Genomic DNA, 16,959 nt, shown 5'->3' on the forward strand with positions numbered 1-16,959 from the left:
AGCCCTCCAGACCAAGACAGAGAATACTAAGTAACATGTCTCGTTCAAGGGTAACACCTACTAATTCCCGTTACCCTCACTTTTCACTGAAATCATGTTTAAGGGAGGAAAGATAATCTTTCAGGAAAGTTTAAGGGAATATGGGGGGAGAGGCGGTGCTAGATGTGGTCAACTGACAGAAAAAAGAGGTAAGGAGAATGAGTTAGAAGAAATACAATAAAGAAAAAATTCATGATGATTTTATTCCTTTTCTCCTGGAATCCTTCTTTTCTTGGAGATGGATGTTCTCGATCAGTTTGACATGCCGTGTAGCAAGTTCAAGTCGCCTTTCTGATTCATCTTCACTCTAGAATATTTCCAAATATTTAAAGGCACAAGTAGCTTCTCGTTGGGCATTTGATTGCTTTCTCCCCTTTAAAATGCCTTTGCAGGTTTTGATTATTATATCTCTAAGTTGGTTATTGTCAGTGTAGGCATCCTGAAGAATTGAGATCAAACGCACTCATCGGTTCAAGTGTCTCATGCTTGGGAATAGCCACCACCTTCTCCTCCTCTAACCTTCAGAACATGGAATTCTGACCTGTGAGGGGATAAAAACATAGACCAGTCATCTGTAATCATCTGTATAATGGAGAGAGGAAAGTGTCTTTACCTAGGTTAAACAGTGTGTTTAATAATTTTTTGATTACTTCATGACTTGGCTTTATCCTAAGGGAAGAGAAGTCAGGAATAATTTTAATATTGAGATTAACTGAACAAACATGATTCTATTATATTTTGGGGGGGAACTTGTTGCCATAAAGAAAACATAAAATTTTTAATTTTATGATTTTTATCAATTTTTGTGTGAAAGTAAATAATCATTCCATTTGAAAAATTAATACATTAAGAATATTTAAATAATATTAAAATACAAAACAGTCATTTCTTTACCAGCTTAGGTTATAAGACTATTAACATCTATCTACTACCCAGGGAAATTATGTGACCATAAAATTTATGACATATGTAATATTGGGAAAATTTACACACACTCCTTACATCACAGGTTGTTTATGTAACCAATGAATACTAAAATTTAATCCTCTTTTTTGTATGTACATTGAATTATTTTGGTGAGGTGTTAGTTATGAAAGAAAAGATTTTTGTTTTGACCCAGAGATAGCTATTGTATATTCTTCAAGAATCTTATATTGATATTTTTATTTATAGGAATATAAAAATAAAATGCTAATCCAGAAGATAGTAAAAGATAGAGGTAGACAGTTCACATCTTCAGAGACCTAACTTTAAAAAAAATACTATCCATATAGTAAAATGTAATAAAAGAAAATGTCTGATTTTTAGATCTCAGGGGGATATGTAAGAGCAGTTACATATTCTTGATGGTTTAGCATTTCAATCTTATTGGGAAAAAAAAAAGGTCTAGAATTTAGAATGTGCTTTGCCCTTCCCATCTCCATGTTCTTCTAGACTAAATGTATCCAGTTTGTATGCCTTCTCTCAGCCCTCTGGCTGGGTCTTTGACCTTTGTCAGAGCGAGACATTTGTTGCCCTCAGCTTTTTAAATGGCCAAAGTTCTAAGTGGCTGTACTTCTGCTATAAGCGAATCAAAGCCCATTGCTACTGTTGTCAAAGAAGTTGTGGTGACCTTCGCCAGATTCTTATACATAACGTGGAGCAATTATTCTTGGGTATATTTGCCAAGGATGAACTAGGAAACCTTCTGAGCATGTTATAAATTGATATCTGAAAATATTAAAGATACAATGAGGACACATATATAACAAAGTTATTTCTTCTTTGAACAGTCATCAGTACAGATATCAGAACTTACACAGAACTTGTGGGTTTTGAGGATAGGGGAAGGACAGCTGAGTGGTTTTGCATAATCAGGATCCTGACACCCGTCGTGGATGTGGATGGCTGAAGGCAAGGACTGCAAGTCTCCTATGCAAGTATGCACGGAGCGTGCTTTGTGAGCTGTGTTCTGGCTGAAAGCTTGCCCAGGCACTGGCCCCTGACCTCTTTCTGCCACTGCTCTAAACCATTTCAACACTTCTCACCTTTTAGCTTTCATCTCAGCTCCATAGCCTAGCTGTACTTTCTCTGTGGGGGTCAACTTTAGGACTGAAATATAAACTTGGTTTTGTTTTAATATAGCATGAGGAATTTCAGACTTCAAAAATACAATTTTCATGTCTTAGGTGAGATAGACTTCTAAGATCTCAATTCCAGACTAGTTTTTACCAGCGTCAGTCAGCAAGGTGTCCATAGCTAATACCATGTGATCATAGCATAAGTGACTTACACATCACTTGATTTAATGTAAAATTAGGTCATTTTTGACACCTGTTAAGTAAAGAAATGAAGTTTTATTTATAAAGCTTAACATTTTGGATATTTGAACTTTTAAAGTCAGTTTTATATAAAATGTTATTGCAATTTAAACTCTTAAAAAAATCATAGCTAAAGTTCCCTCAGTGTCACTATGAGGGGCGGTTCTAAGCCCTTCAAAATGTTAACCCATTTAGTTTTTGCAGTGCTATTTTTAAAGATTTATTTTTAATTTAATTTTATGTGAATGAGTGTTTGCCTGCATGTATGCATGTACTCCGTGTGTGTGTGTGTGTGTGTGTGTGTGTGTGTGTGTGTGTGTGTGCGTGCCTGGTACCCACAGAGGCCAGAAGAGGGCGCCAGAACCCCTAGAACTGAATTACTGGTGGCTTTCAACTCTGTTTCAAATCTGGATATCCTAGATACCTTCTGCCTCCCCATCCCCTTTCTAAAGATAGTATCTTTTAAAAATACATTTATTTATGTATTCCTTTTTTGAATTTATAATATAATTACAACAGGTCTCCCTTCCCTTTCCTCCCTTCAAACCCTCTTATATAACTCCCCTTGCTCTCTCTCAATTTCATGGCCTCTTTTTTCATTGTTATTGCATGTATATATAAATGTGTGTGTGTGACTATATAAATATATATTCCTAAATATAACCTGCTCATTATTTTATGTGTGTGCCTGAGTGTACATATGTGCACCACATGTATGCAAGAGCCTCCAGGGCATCAGATCACCTGGAACTGGTGTTGCAGACAGTGATGAGCCGCTACATGGGTGCTGGGAATCGAACCTGGGTCTTCTGTCAGAGCAGTAAGTGCTCTTAACTGCTGAGCTATTTCATTAAGATGACATCTTAATGTATAGTTCAGATTGGCCTTGAACTCAGTCCTCCTGCCTTAGCCTCTCAAGTGTGGAGATTACAGGCATATGCCACTATTCCCAACTACAATTGACCTTTTAAGCTTCAGGCTTTTAAAGGAAAAGATTCTGTTCATGACACTTACTAATCACATTTTATTTTACTTGTATTCAATTTGAATCTGGACAGTGAGGCTTTAGAACCAGCCATGAAGACAATGATACACATGTGCCTGTACACACACACACATAGCACACACTGACCCATAAGCAAATAACTTGGTTATGGAACTTTAGGAATGAGTATGCTAATAGGTCATGGACTAAAATGATTTGTCAAAGACTATCAGAAGCACAGGTGACAGGCAGACCAGTGGCCAGGGGCAGATAGACCTCTGCCTCACAGGTTCATTCAGAGGCCCATATTCCTTTCTCCACAGTTAGGGGACTATCTTTTCTGTGTGCCCAAAGCTTACTCAGCAACCCTCTCCATTCTCATCTGAGGGAAAGACCGAAGAAAAGCCTGGGTGTGAAACACTTGACACAGGTCATGTATCTCTTATTCCATTGGTGAAAACTCAGTCCGGTGGCCGCAACTAGTTAGAAGAGAGGCTTTGAATGTAGTCTCTACCTGAGTGTAGCCATGTGCCCAACTGAAAACCATTACTGTAGAACTAGAAAAGAGAGTCGAAGTTATAATAAAAAGTGCAGTATGCCGGTGGTGGTGCACGCCTTTAATCCCAGCACTCGGGAGGCAGAGGCAGGCGGATCTCTGTGAGTTCAAGGCCAGCCTGGTCTACAGAGCGAGATCCAGGAGAGCCAGAGCTGAGCGAGATCCAGGACAGCCAGAGCTACACAGAGAAACTCTGTCCTGAAAAACAAAACAAAAGAAAAAAAGTGCAGTAAGTAAAGACTGTGGTTACAGAGGCTTCGTTAGTGGGGTGCTGGAGACTCAAACTCAGGTCCTCCTCATGCTTGAGTGGCCAACCCTTCCTTGCCTCAGTCCTCTCCTTACCTCCATCTCCAGTCTTCTAGAACATGGGTCACCATGCTTCTGTGTGTAGACATACCTTTTGTTTAACAAATATTTAGATTGTTACAGTATTTCCCCCTAAACAATCTTTAACAAATCTTCCCTGTGGCTCAGTCTCTGTATGCATAGATAATTATTTCCTTGGGACAGAGACTTGGGGCAACCTCGTGTTTTTAAGGGTCTTGATTTGTCTTCTCAAGGTTATTTCACAAAGATTATGGCCATTTTAATTCTCTCCAGCGTTGTGCCTGGTGGACCTCCCCCTTCATACTGGTTACTTAAGATTCTTAGAATCATTTTAACTCTGCCTCGGATATCCTTGCCATGGTGTTCATAGCAGGGGGCAATAATTCCCAAATAAAAATATGTTTTTCTTGAGAAAGTGAGGGACAAAGATGCTTTTTTATCTTGGAGGGGGGGGTGCTGGAAATTGAACCCAGGGCCTCTCCCTTGATGAGCATGCTCTCTACCACTGAACTGCAGTTCCAGTCCTTAAAGGTAATTCTTGAGCTCTTGCTATAGCTTTCTACAACTGCCGTGTCCTTAGACGGGAGAGCTCTTGTGGACGGCCATACCAGCCTGAACGCTCCTATCTCAGAAGCTAAGCAGGGTCAGGCCAGGTTGGTACTTGGATGGGAGAAGGAAGCCATCTTGGAAGTGGACGGCGCTGCCTCCTCTTCCTCCTCACTTCCCTACAAACTTCCCCCGTTTGCTGCCTTAGCAACCACCCAGTGGACCTCTCCTCCCTCTGTTCCCACTGCAGTCATGTTCTGCCTGGGATGCCTATGATGCTTGTTTGAAGTCACAGTCATCTATCTCAATTTCTATTTCTATTTCATATCTCTATTTTTATTTGTCCATTTCCCTTTGCTTTAGATGTTTGAGGTAGGGTTTCATGTAGCTCAGGCTGGCCCATTCCTCCTGCTTCTACCTCTTAAATGCTGGAATTACAGGCATGTAATAAAAATGGAATGATGCTATCTGTACATCCTTTGTAAATTATTAAATATACGTAGGGCATTCCTTAAGTATGCTGAACAGTATACATAAAAAATTAAAGACTGATAGCTTACACTCATAAATTTGCATTTTATTTGTAATTGTGATTATGAGTATTTGTGAAAGACGCTAAAAGATTCACTGTTCACTAATTGCGCTTTTGCAGAGGCATAGACTCTAGATGTCACATGTCATAATGCAGGTGCCAATCACTTATACAGAGAGAGAGAGCCAGCAGACTAATCACGGTTTCAAAGCAGCTTTTCACCTACTCAAAGTCAAGTATAATTCTTGTAAGTTAAATTTTTCAAACTTCATTCTTCTGTACCAGACATGGTGGCACGTAGCTTTCATCCTATTACTAGAGGGTGCAGAGGTCGACAGTCTCCATGTTTGAGGCCAGCATGGTCTACATAGTTCCAGGCCAGCCATGGCTACATAGTAAAATCCTGTCCCAGAGACAGAGGGTGTGGAGAGGCCTGTCATGCATATATTGTATGTACATACACATGCAGTTATACACATGTGAAACCTGGAGAATTACAGGTGCTGGGCTATGTTGTCAGTTAGATATTTCCCATTTTATAAAGCATGAGTTCAAATTCCAGAACGTTCACTCAGGGACCTTTCTAAGCATCCCCTTGGCATCTTGATGGCATGGTACCCCACCTTGGGAATTACAAGGTAAACAGTTGGTGATCCGAATCTTTTTAGTTCGTGTGTGTGTGTGTGTGTGTGTGTGTGTGTGTGTGTGTGTGTGTGTTCAGCCATTTTCTGACTTAAATTCATTTCCTAGTTCAGTGACAGAGCCTAAAAATTAAGCATTTCTGTATAGCCAGGAAATATTCATCAATGTGTAGTTCGTTACAGTGAAGCTCTACCACAAATTATTTGAATAATCTCGTGCAGCTCTTTGAAATGTGATTTACTGTCTTAGTAATATCCTGTAGACAAAACTAAGCAGAGATGCTAGATGAAGGTCCTCTGTTGTCAAGATCAAGCAGAACAGAGAGAAATGTATTTTAAATACTCCACAAATGTCCTATTCCCAGATGTTTCTGCTGTGAGTTAGGTTGCCTGCTTTAAAGGCCATTTTAAAGAAGAAATATGAAATTAAGTTATAAAAATTGGTAATAATGGGGATCATCTTTTAAAAGACAACCAAACGGATAGTGTTATGTGGACAAAAGGCGGAGATGACAGGTCTTCATTGCCCACTGCAAAGTGACCTCTCCCACCAGGGACTTGCCATGATTGTGTATTTACCCTGAATGGACTGTGCACGGATTGTTTTATTTCATAATCCTCCTACAAGAGATCCTTTAAAATAAACTCCTTCGCATTGCTCCTACATTGATGGTGAAGAAGAGTAAGGCTTAGAGAAATAAAATAATGTCCCCAGTGATGTGAGATATGTATATTAGATATTGAAAGTGTGACTACCCCAGCTACTAAAGAATTGATTTTTTTTATTTTATTAAAATAAAACTTTGTGGTTTTTCTTTTTTAATTGAAATGGATTCAAAATGGCCAGTTGCTATTGTATTGGGTAACAACTCTAGAACCTTCCTAAAATGTTCTCCATCACTCTCCAATACTCTCCAACTCAGCTCTCAAAACTAAGGCACAAGGAGAAGACAGTCGGGAGATGTCCACGTTGTCAGTCATAAAGGTGTAGACAGGATGCTCTCTCCCTCAGAAACTGTTACTTCCCCATCCCTAGCCACATAATTGTCAAATGGGAGTGGACTTTTTTGAAATCCTTAATTCTAGTGCCTGCCATCAGTGATCTTCATTCTCCCTTCAAACCTCTACTCCTTGCCATTTGGGACCTCAAATTCTCTCATCTGCAAGATTTGAATTAAATGACAGACTAGGTTTCTTTTGGCTGTAAAAATTCTCCATATGGTAGTTTGAATGCATGTAGTTTAATTCCCTGTAGTTGAATGACTGTATGGTGAATTATGGTTTTTGGGTTTTTTGTTTGTTTGTTTGTTTGTTTGTTTATTTGTTTCTCGAGACAGGGTTTCTCTGTGTGGCTTTGGTTCCTGTCCTGGATCTCACTCTGTAGACCAAGCTGGCCTTGAACTCACAGAGATCCGCCTGGCTCTGCCTCCCAAGTACTGGGATTAAAGGCATGCGCCACCACCACCCAGCTCATAAATTATGTTTTTTAAAAAGTGCTTGTTAGAATTGTATGATGAAGTCCCGAGGGTCTTTACAAAATGAAAGCAAGAATTGCAGGGGAGTTGTGCAGCCGTAAGTCTGTCGAGGAGCCGTGCTTCTTACCCTTCACGCCTACCTTGTGACCATCGCTGTGTGTTCCCGTGGACTACACACCGGAAGCCCTCATTTGAAGCCGTGGCCGTGATTTCTGTCTCCAGAAACCTGTAACTGCCGCACTGAAATAAGACGTTCACTTAAGGTGGCGGCACTGAAGCCTCGGTGGCCAATGAAGAAGTTCGAAGTGTCATTCTAGAAACACAAGGCGTCTGGTTAATGCTTGTGTGTACGGTGTTGGGATGGAGAGGTGACTCGGCAGTTAAGAACACTTGTTTTTCTTCCAGAGGATTTGGGTTTCGTTCACAGCACCCAGATGGCCGCTCACAGTTGCCTGTAAGACCAGTTCGAGGAGGATCTGGAACCGTTTTTCTAACCTGTGCACACACATGGTGCATGTATGTGCATTCAAGCACACACACACATAGATACACATAAAATAAATAACAGAAATGTAAAATATTCCACCTATATGCTCATTTTTAAGGTAACAAATATTCCATTTAAGTTCTACTAGTTCATTTAAATATTTTATTCTGGGAAATTCAGTTTATATTGGAAGCAAGGATTCCATTGTGCAAATCAGTGTTTTGAACTGTAGGTTCATCATACACTCAGCTTTTTAATATATCACCTCCTAACCCAAGTGTCCACCAGTGGTCCTCAGCCATGGAAGTATCAGGAGCACCTCATGGCTTTTGAAAAATATGGTGTCTGGGTCTCACCTCAGACCAAGTGAGATGCCCAAATGTGAATGGTCCCCATGATACTGGATTTGTCTGAAGTTCCAAACTGAAATTCCCTGAAAGTTCCTGACAAGCAATGGATTGGGCTTCTCTCAGTATCAAAGTTAGACTACAATACTTAGTGATGATAGTATTGAACAGTGAGTGTTCTTTTAAAGTTGAATATTTCTTAGTGTTTATGATTGGATGATGACTCTAGTCTACCAGCTTGCTCATTGGTTAGTCACTACTGTTAATTTAAGGTGAAACATAAGAAAGGGAATACCAACATCAGAGCCCTAAGAAAGAAGTACTTCCTCTACTTTGTTTTGGGGAGAATTTGCGGTTTATAAATATTAGATACTGTGATTTTTTTCTCCCACTCTTATTAAATATATTTAGGAGATACTAATGTGTACATTGCCCCCTCCCTCAGAACTCACCTATGTGTAAGACAGGCTGGAAATACGGTCTAGCTGCCTCCCAGGAGGAAAAGGTCCTTATCAAACAGTAGTCCCTACAAGCATGAACAATCTCTAGCTCTGGCAAGGAACTTACTAATTCCGTTGATTTCAGATGCTCTTACTTTAAGAAGTAAGAAATCTGATTTTTTAATTTTTTGATAAGGTTATTAGTTATATTAAGAAAATTATCTTCCAATATGCTGAGAAATAAGAACTAAGTTAAATGTTGCCTGGGTATTGACCAATTCAGATGGTCCTAGACAATTAGATATGGTGGTCCATTCCAACACACATGCCCCAGATTCCAGCCTTCAGGTTACTTTAAACTAACTTAGCTTTTTAAATATATGTTATTGGTTATCTGAGTTTTTGAGAGAATTATTTGCACTGCTGTTTTTGTGACAGTGTATTTTATAGATAACCTATGAAAATAACCCATTTTTAAGTAAAGGATAGTTTGTATCTCAAACAAAATAATAATGGCACCATTAAATATATTAGGAGGTAACACCCATCAGTATGAATATAGATAGCTCGGCTCTTTTTCAGCAGACTCCCAGGGTTTGCCGGAGAGAAATCAAAAATGGCAATACAAAGAGTATGTGTAGCCATAGCTGTTGGTAGCACCTTCAGTCTTGTGTTTACAGGACACACACATGCCCAAACATCATGGATTTTTAAAACACCAAAGCAGTAAGCCATACATGTCTGTAGTCCCAGACTTGGTACACTGAGGCAAAGATGGCTAGAGTTTGAGGTGAGCCTGGGCGATGCTGTGAGACTCTACACAAGAAAAAAAAAAAAACCTTTAAGACAATGAGTAGTTACCCTCTAATATTGACTGGTGGCGTTGATTCTTATATTGCATGTGAAGGCTTTAAAGGGACTTAGTGGGGAAAAACTTTCATGACATGGTGATTTTTTTTTTTAATGTGTGTTTTCTTTTTTTTTTTTTTTTCATCAGGACTTCCAATAGCAGCCAGACACTGTCGTCCTGCCATACTATGGAGCCATGTTCCTCAGATGAATTCTTCCAAGCCCTTAATCATGCGGAGCAAACATTTAAAAAGATGGAAAACTACTTGAGACATAAGCAGCTGTGCGATGTCATCCTAGTTGCTGGTGATCGTAGGATTCCAGCTCACAGGTAATTGTTCTGTAAACTTCTGGGATGAACTGGTCCCCAGGTAACTTACTACATGTGGTGAGGTGACGTGCCCCGGTTAGCCCTTAGGCTTCGGGGGAAGAACACACTGCATGTGAGATCACTAAGCATAAATGTCCCTGTTTTCTTTCATGGAAGCACAGGCATTAGCCTCACATCAGTCAGTATTGTTTGCTGTAGATATCAGCTACAGTAAACCGTTTTCCTGCATATTAAATACTCATTAGATGCTTTAAATAAGCTGGATGGGAATTAGAGTTTATGGATAGCCAGAAGCAAAACATCTCACAGAACAGAGTTCACAAATCTTAACAGTTTTTCTTTTCTTTTTGTAATGCTGTGGGTTGAACCCAGGCCTGTGCTCTGTCCACTTAGTACCCTCCTGCCCCTTGACAAGCTTTAAAACTCCCATGTATTCCCCAATTTTGTTTGCTGGTCTCTACGAACTATGAAGAATGATAGAGGCAGTGGGGATTATCCAAACACAAACGACCCATTTCTTAAGGTAAAACAAATGAAAAATGTTTAGGAGAAAAATTCATTTTCTTCTGATAATTTTATATTCGTTCAGTTACTTATTGTTAATCACCGCTATGACCACAACAACTACTTTTATGCCTTTCAGTATCAATTAACATTGCCCAAAAGTTTTTATAAAACCCTTTGTTCGAAGTGGAAATAAAACCATTCAAAAGAAGGCGCTTGGGTTCATAGCTGTCGATTAGCATGCATTTATTGACAAATCCCTGTGGTAAAAAGCCTGTGGTACAACATGGTTTCTTAGAGAAGAGATTTCAACCTGAATTTCCCAGAGGCATCTCATAGTGGCCATGAAAGTGCGCTCATCACCTCGGCGGCGGTGGCGTCACATGCTGACACCACCATCACACAGATGGTGTGTATCCACGGGCCTCTCTGCTTCCTCCTCCCCCTGACTCCCAGTCCCTGGGTTGAAAGGCAAAGTGCATGTGGTGACTGTGCAGCCCAGCTTGCCATTGACGCCAGTACTCTGTCCTACCACTCCGCCTGCTCACCGGCAGGAGCCTCCAGAGCCCTCATGGGTTCCTGTGCACTACTGTGTGCGCCCTGTGCCCGAGGACTGGGGCCCTGTCTGCTCCTACCCAGTGCCATCCCAGGCACCTCCGGGACTGAAGTCTTCACCTCTCTCAATAATAATAATTTTAAGCAACAGGCCTTTGCCCGAGTGACGCCATCTATCTTTGCCCTACTTTTTGCCTTATAGTACTTACTACCTTTTTATACCAGACTATGACCAAAAAAAAATGTCAAAGTATTAAAAGTGTGAAATATTATAAAATTTGCTAACACCATTTTCAAGTATGTTCTACATATTCATTTCTGCCCCAAATAGTTTAGGTTATTTTCAAAACTGGCAAAGAGAAAATAACCTTTATATTTTTCTTTTCATATTTATAGTCAACTTAATACCAAGTACTTATAGCTTTTTTAAAAAGATGCCATAAAGTGGTATTTGCATAGTAAAATCATTTAGCTCAGCAGGAAATTTCCAGTAATGGTAATTTATTATTCAAAAGAAGGAAGTTGAGCATAAAGGGTTTGTGGGATGTAGGATGCATTTCCCAGTACCAGGTACTCCTGTGAGTGCCAAATGAAAAAGGAAGAGGATGCATTTATTAATGAACATCCAGCTTTAATGTACTCACTGATTGCCTTTCTAATGTATCCTCAGGCTGGTGCTCTCCTCCGTCTCAGATTATTTCGCTGCCATGTTTACTAATGATGTCAGGGAGGCAAGGCAAGAAGAAATAAAAATGGAAGGTGTAGAACCGAATTCATTGTGGTCCTTAATTCAGTACGCATACACAGGTAACAAGTCGGGAAATAAACTAAAACCCTTTCGATTTATGTTATGTAATTTGATTTTAGATTTGATTTATTTTCCTTTCTCTTCTGTTTATGGTTTTCAATCAGAGTCTCATATATTCAAGCTGACATTGAACTCACTATGTAGCCAAGGATGGCCTTGAACAGTTCCTGGCTCTTGCTTCTCCTAGATTTCAGATTTCTGCTTTGAATAAAGCAGTCTGTAGTTCAGTTAATTCTGCTATGGTCATCACTACCTCTGATGCTTTTCTGTATTGGTTAAAAATCTCTATGTTAAAAACTTTTAAAATGATTATCAGGATGAAGCTTGTGAATAATACGTTTAAGATTTTTTAAGTGTGTGTGTGTGTGTGTGTGTGTGTGTGTGTGTGTGTGTGTGTGTGTGTATACATGTGAGTGTAGCAGTTGACTATGGAGACCAGAGGCATTGGAAATCCTGGAGTTGGAGGTACAGGTAGTTGTGAGCTATCTCTCTAGTCCCTTGAATGGTACCTTAAAATTTTTATATAAAAATAACATGAGCAGGGCGGTGGTGGCGCACGCCTTTAATCCCAGCACTCGGGAGACAGAGGCAGGCGGACCTTTGTGAGTTTGAGGCCAGCCTGGTCTACAGAGCGAGATCCAGGAAAGGCACAAAGCTACACAGAAAACCCCTGTCTCAAAAAACATAAATAAATAAATAAATAAATAAATAAATAAATAAATAAATAAATAAATAAATAACATGAGTAATAACATGAGTTGGGTTTGGGGAAATGACTCAGTAGATAAGAGCAGTTGTTTTGCGAACATGAGGACCTGAGTCCGATCTCCAGCCCCCACATACAAACTAGATGTGGCTGTTTGTCTCTGTAACCACACACGGTGCTGGAGGACAGAGGCCGGCTGTTGCTGGCTGGCCTGCCAAGGTGAAAAACTGTGAGTGCCGTGTTCAGTGAGAGACCCTGTCTCAGAAATCAAACCAAGGAGTGGTAGAACAGGCGCTTGATGTCCTCCTCTGTATGCATGTGTACACGCGCACACACACACACACACACACACACACACACACTTACACCCTCTTTCTCTGTGCGTCTAAGTTATGTAATATAGTCAAAATTTCACATTTAAAATTTCAGAGTTATATAATCATATATATGAGTTACTAATTAATGTAATATTTTAAAATTCTGAAAATAAGCCATTCTTCCTTTTTTTGTTGTTTTGGGGTTTTTTTTGGGGGGGGGAGAGGGGATTGTTTGTTTTGGTTTCTCAACACAGGGTTTCTCTGTGTAACAGCCCAGGGTGTCCTGGAACTCTCTTTGTAGACCAGGCTGTCCTCAAACTCACAGAGATCCTCCTGCCTCTGCCTCTGGAGAACTGGGATTAAAGGCTTGCACCACCCTGCCAGCTGCCATCCTTTTTTAAGTAGAGGTCACAAGGGGATAAAATGTTTCACATTTAATATTTGTTTTTCTTTTTGGAATCTTAAGCCTTCTGGGTCTGTAATGTGTGTAATGGGCTTTTATTTAGAAATCCTGTTGACAACAACAGTTATTGTATGAAAACAAGATTCACGAAGCTCCCTCGTTAATGGCATTTCCTCCCATTAAGGCCGACTGGAACTGAAAGAAGATAACATCGAGTGCCTGCTGTCTACAGCATGCCTCCTCCAGCTGTCCCAGGTTGTGGAGGCATGCTGTAAATTCCTGATGAAACAGCTCCACCCATCCAATTGCCTTGGAATCCGCTCTTTTGCCGATGCCCAAGGCTGCACAGATTTGCATAAAGTGGCCCACAATTACACTATGGTATGTATTTTTTTGAAAATCGGACAGTCGTGTCCTCCTTGCCCCATTTCTTACCTTTGAAAGCTCACCTGCATGTTGCTGTTTTCATGTGGTTTTGCCACAAGTTTTGAGGTTCACGTTCATGATGTAGCACGAAGTTGGGAAAGAGAAACAAGCCAGATGTCTCCTGACGGAGCATCCTAATGGCAGGGTGCTGCTTTTAAACGCAGCGTTTCCTAAACATTCCACTGCAGCACGTGGGTAGATTTCAGATCCTCGGCGTAGTCACTGGTGGGGACTGGTGACAGTGGCTGTGGTGTCTTGGTACAGCACCAAGATGAACGATCAGAGGATGAGTGAGAGATCTCCTATTTCAGATGCCTCTGATTACACCAAAGCTTGCCACCATCTAGAACAACACTCTTATTAAGTGCCATGAATTATGTGTTCAAAATGAATCCGAGGAGGTTCTGATTCAGCAGGCTGAGGGATCATAGAGCGTGGGTTGATCTAGAAAGCAAGGGACTAAGGGCATATGGACAGAGTCTTGTTAGGACCAGCCTTCAGTGTCAACAGTAGAGGGGAACAGGAAGAGGGAGGGGAGTTTTTAAAGAATGGACCGTCTTGCCACAAGGGCAGTGACTAAAGTGTGTTGCCTTAAATGCTTCAACGAGGGCAGTAAGGAAAGAAAGACTGTGAGCATCCCAGTACATCAGTCTAGTTATTCAAATACAAGACTTTATCAGGATTGAAGACCTGCCAGTCTGCCTCCTTCTCCTCCTCCATCTTCTACACTTCAGTTGAGTTGGTTTGTCTTGGAAGGGATTCATGGTGCTTTAGCAGTTTGGGGAAAAGCTCGAAAGAGTTCTCTGAACAGAAGCACACATAAAGCACACGGTTGTGATGGGCCTGTTCCTCTCTGGTGTCATCCCTTCCGAGGAGGGGGTCCTCTGTGATGGTCATAGGGCGTCTGGTGAAATCGCTGCACCACAGCATGGCAGTATGCAGTGTGAGCTGAATGTTTTTAAATCAAGTCCTGGGAATCCAGCTGCTTCGCCACACTTCTTTGTAGATTCCCATCTCTTTTTCTAATGTGTATGAGTGTGTTGCCTACATGGATGTCTGTGCACATAACTAGTGCCTCTGAAGGTTGGAAGGGGGTGTTGGGTCCCCTGGAACTGGAGTTACAGACAGGTGTGAGCTGCCATGTGGGCGCTGGGGATTGAACCTGGGTCCTGGAAAAGCAGCCAGTGCTCTTAACTGCTGAGCCATCTCTCCAGCCCCTCATTTTTTATTTTAACTTTATCTCTGCAGTTTCAAACACCTTCGGAATAAAATAAATGTGAGTAAATAAAGTAGATCTAGGTTTGTTTTCTTCCTAATAAGTTTATAACTTAGTATCTCTTGTTTGTTAATATTATATTTTTATTACATATATTATGTGTGAGCAAGTGCACGTGTGGAGATCAAAGGACAACTTGCAGAAGTCGGTCCTCTCCTTCCACCATGTGGGTCCAAGGATCAAAGTCAGGGCGTCAGGCTTGGCAGCAAGTGCCTTTACCCCTGAGCCATCTCCCCGGGCCCCATCTCACTTTCTTCTGAAGGACTTTTATACATGCATTTAGGTCACTCCCGTTGTTTACAGTACAGGCATGATTACCGCTTTAAGGGTTAGATGCAAATTCAATTGGAATTAGCTGGATGTTTTTAGAGCTATTTTCATAGCCAATTAGTTGCAGTAGATTTTTTTTTTATGTCAAGGTCATTACTTGACATTACTTAGTTTCAATAGAGGAACGCGATGGAACTCTAATAATAATAAGTAATTTAGAGGCAGATTGTCTGATTTGAATGTTGCTATGGGAACGGAATAAGAATGTAAAGCAAAATTCAATCTTCAGTTTAAATAAATCCCTCAGTAATTTCATTTGCTGAAAAACGATTCTGCAGGGGGAAAGGGCAGCTCTAGCAAGAGTCTGGCAGCATGATGCCTGCTTGTCTCATGGAACAGACCGGAAGTAAGGGACAAGCACCGTGCTGGACCTGTGAGTTCAGTTAGGGCATGATGTGCAGGGCATGCTCAGACCTCCTGCACAAGCATGGGCAGAAACGGGGAAGAGCTCCTCGGGATGCCACAGTCTGGAAGCTTCGGGTACATCTCGCAGAAACGGGGAAGAGCTCCTCGGGATGCCGCAGTCTGGAAGCTTCGGTTCCATTTCTCCGTTACCACTGAACGTGACCTGGAGCATGTCTTTTAACCTCCAAGAAGAACATTCCAGATCAGTTTATCATTACAGCTACTTAATGTCATTAAGAGTTTTTATGAAGCAAACATGAACATATACAATTCTAAATATGATTTGTCAGTCTAGAAAATGTATTTTAAAAAATCATCGAATTCTTCTAAAAATAGCTACTTTAAAGCAAAGCCATGCTTTTGAAAAGAACTTTGTGTTTAGACTTGCTCCAACCGTGTTGGGTAATCTATGGAAAAGCTCAGTTTTCATGTAGTATAATTTATAGAGTGAAAAGGGCATGTCTCTGAAATAGACACAGTAACAGATGGTCGGCTAGCCGCCTCTTACTGATGAAATGCAGCTGATCCCATTGGAAAGAAGAACAGTCACATTAGTGTTGTGCAGATGTGTGGCGTAGCCAGCATATAATACTTGCACCCAGGCTAACCTCAGATTCACAGCCCTCCTGCCTCATGCTTCTCAGAGCTGGGGTCGCAGGTGTGGGCCACAATGCCTGGCCACACCACGTTGTTAAATGACCAGAAAAGCATATTTAACTTCTCAAGACTCCTGCAAACATTATATATTAAATATCATTGCATACAACTAGTTCATCTTCCTCCAAATTCATATTGCCTGCTTAATAATTACTAGTTATCACTTTCTGTAGTTGGACATTCGGTCTATTTTACTATAAAAAGTGATGATAAAAGAAGCATCCACAGGTATTTGGCTTGTAACCCGTTGTACAAAGCATTTATTAAGGATTACAATGACAAGTGGAATAAATGGGCGGAGGGGTTTACAGTGCGGGGAGCCGAACTCAGGTCTCACTCATGCCAGGCAAACACTTCACTGCCGCGCCACAGCCCCAGCCTAGTTTTCATAATTTGGGGCGCCTGCTGTGTGTTCCCAAATCATCTTATAATGTCAGTCTGCAATTGAGTAGAACAGTTTGCTTGAAGCCATTCCAGCACTGAGATTTTATTAAAATATGTTCCTGAAAATGATAATCAATCATATAAAGTAGATTCACTTTGATATCTTTTAACAAATCATGATGAATTGGAGCAATTGAATTTAGTTAATTATTCATGAATGGTTTTTCCTCCTAAGACTCTGCTGAAAGGAACGGCAGCCCAAGATAGATTTCAGATCAGTATCTCGCTTGGGTTACCACAGGCTAAATGGAAAATATGATTCTCATTTTAATA

At 40.7% G+C, this 16,959-nt stretch overlaps 1 protein-coding gene across 2 annotated transcripts in view; it reads left to right on the forward strand.

Annotated features, from left to right (window-relative positions):
- Klhl5 (kelch like family member 5) overlaps positions 1-16,959 on the forward strand; it is a 68,888-nt gene that overhangs the window by 26,150 nt on the left and 25,779 nt on the right. For both annotated transcript variants that reach the window (XM_015993439.3, XM_006974600.4), the window contains exons 2-4: positions 9,673-9,855; positions 11,585-11,721; positions 13,333-13,529. In XM_015993439.3, the coding sequence (XP_015848925.1) occupies positions 9,713-9,855; positions 11,585-11,721; positions 13,333-13,529 (477 nt within the window). In that variant the 5' untranslated portion in view covers positions 9,673-9,712. The remainder of the gene's footprint in view (positions 1-9,672; positions 9,856-11,584; positions 11,722-13,332; positions 13,530-16,959) is intronic.

Source organism: Peromyscus maniculatus, chromosome 10 (assembly GCF_049852395.1).
Source record: "Peromyscus maniculatus bairdii isolate BWxNUB_F1_BW_parent chromosome 10, HU_Pman_BW_mat_3.1, whole genome shotgun sequence".
Taxonomy (NCBI): Eukaryota; Metazoa; Chordata; class Mammalia; order Rodentia; family Cricetidae; genus Peromyscus; species Peromyscus maniculatus.